Raw genomic sequence first — 2,234 nt, forward strand, 5'->3', positions numbered from 1 at the left:
CACACACACACACACACACACACACACACACAAAGTAAAACCCATCATGAAGTGTTTGAAAGACTTTTTTTTAACATTTTTAAAAATCAACTGAATGAACACTGTGTATATGAATTCTACTAAAACAACCAAAAATAACAATATAGTATGTCTAAATCTCTGCTCTTTGACACTAGAACACTATCCAACAAGTGGACTAACAATTACGTCATTACTGCATTAAGCAACAGGTTGGGCTACTTACTTTCTGTCCACTGTAGAAGAAGAAACAAGACACATGCAACTAATCTGAGCCACACTGAACCCAAAACAGTAAGATCCATATCCATACTTGGATGTCATTGTGATAGTGGGCAAGCTGGCATGATCACGGTGTGTTACTCAAGCATCCTCCAGAGTGTCTGTCTGTTTGTGGCTCTCTGAGTCTTAGCATGCTCTCATTCACATGCCCACCAATGAGGCGCAACTCTCTGTATCCTCAATACAAAGAGGCCACTGGGGATTGGTGAAGACTTAAACAGAGAGGGGCCATCAAGCATGCTGTCTGAATAATAATTAGCAGTGGATGATAACATTGGATATTAAATAAGGAACAGCAGACAAAATGCAGCTACGCAGTGCTTTTCACCCTCTTGCAATCATGGCCTTCCATCCACTCCAGTCTAACGACTTCACTCAAAAAGCTCTTATTTAATGCTAAAAAGACCATGCCATCTGCCAGGATTCTTGGGTAAGATTGTGCAATGCCTTCCGGCTAGAGTTTAAACAACTAGCTCACTTGCCATGAACCTTGTGCACTGGTGAATCTGTCATTTTTCCCCCTGCGGTTTGTAATAACTCTCCACACAATTCTCTATTATTTTGTTTTTGTATAGTCTTTCTTTCCCCTCAATTTATGCGTTTTTTTTTTTTTTTTTAAATGAGGACTAAAATAAAAATTAATTCATTAAACAGAAAAAATATAGATAATTTTTTTCCATTTTGGCCTATAATGAAAAGCAGAACAAAAATAAGAAAATAATAAATAGGGAATCCCTATAAAAATAATAATAATAATAATTAATCTGGCAATTCTACATAGTCTACTTCTAAAAAGCAAAGAAATATCACATATGCATTTTATAATAAGGTGTAAATATAAGAAATCATAATTTCCTAAATAATAATAATAGGCAATTACTATAATAATAGTCATAATAATAATTTTAAATGATTATTTACCTTGAGTTACACATTTCAGAACTACTAAAAAGTAGAAATATAACAGGCCTAGATAAGCATAAACCTTGGCATTACATATGAATATATGAATATATCACCAGTTTTTGTATAATAAACCCCTCAAAACAAACTTTCCTTTCTTATTTGCAGCTAAAAAAATCACATGGCTGTGTAAAACGAAATGTAAACAGACCTAACGCTAATAGCTATTGCAAATAAGTAGCTATTATATTCTCGTGAAATTGTTTTATTTTGAGGATCTTATTTTGTAAACGTGTGCTGTGGACAAATACACAGGCTGGCGTCTTTACTCTTCAAATGACATACAGGTGCATGCATGCAATAACCGCAACACAACTTACACAACAGCCGTGCCTCAACAACATTTCAACGTGCAATGAAGCAGCTTCCTGCATTGTGGGCGTGTCTACAGATTTTTAAAGAATCCTAGAACTTTGATTGGTTTGCGTTTGCTTTTCTTTCCAGTGATTGGACAATTCTATCAGCTGCAATGAACTGATTGGCCGCCTGGTCTGTCCTCAAATTCAAACGTTCGACCACGCACTCTGGTTTTAAACGGCATTGTAGCTCACCATCGCCAACATGTGGATGTACTGAATAGTCGTTCATTTAGATGAGTTAAAAACATGTCGTTTAAAGTCGCGAAAGCGGAATGTTTGGACTTTAGTCCAACATTTGATTCTCATTGTATTCGCGATAAACCCGGCAAGGAAAACAACTCTTCAATTCCTGTGCTGAGTTTGCTTCAGTTCTCCAAGTGTCCTTTCGTGTCGTTTGGGACGATCAAGTTGGGATTATCAAAATCTTTGCCTTTACGAATCGAAAATCCCACCGAGGATGCAACAACGACAGTCATTGTGGATAAAATTGCAGCATCCAAAGGCTTTTCGGTTGATCAGACGTCTTTTACAATGCAGGTAAGCGTGAACAAGAAGCTGTGTGTCTAAACCTAGTGATGCTTTCCAAGAAAATCTGTTAATGTGGTTAAAAAA

The 2,234-nt window shown here is 36.6% G+C and overlaps 1 protein-coding gene across 1 annotated transcript in view; it reads left to right on the forward strand.

The window, feature by feature from the left end:
* Nucleotides 1-1,833: 1,833 nt before the first annotated feature.
* Nucleotides 1,834-2,234, forward strand: part of LOC107577714 (uncharacterized) — a gene marked incomplete at its 3' end in the record, with an annotated part of 8,768 nt that continues 8,367 nt past the window's right edge. The window contains exon 1 of the mRNA XM_016263759.1: nt 1,834-2,159. Coding sequence (XP_016119245.1) covers nt 1,869-2,159 — 291 coding nt within the window. The remainder of the gene's footprint in view (nt 2,160-2,234) is intronic.

The sequence above is a fragment of the Sinocyclocheilus grahami genome, unplaced genomic scaffold (assembly GCF_001515645.1).
Source record: "Sinocyclocheilus grahami isolate Dianchi unplaced genomic scaffold, SAMN03320097.WGS_v1.1 scaffold6975.1, whole genome shotgun sequence".
Lineage (NCBI taxonomy): Eukaryota > Metazoa > Chordata > Actinopteri > Cypriniformes > Cyprinidae > Sinocyclocheilus > Sinocyclocheilus grahami.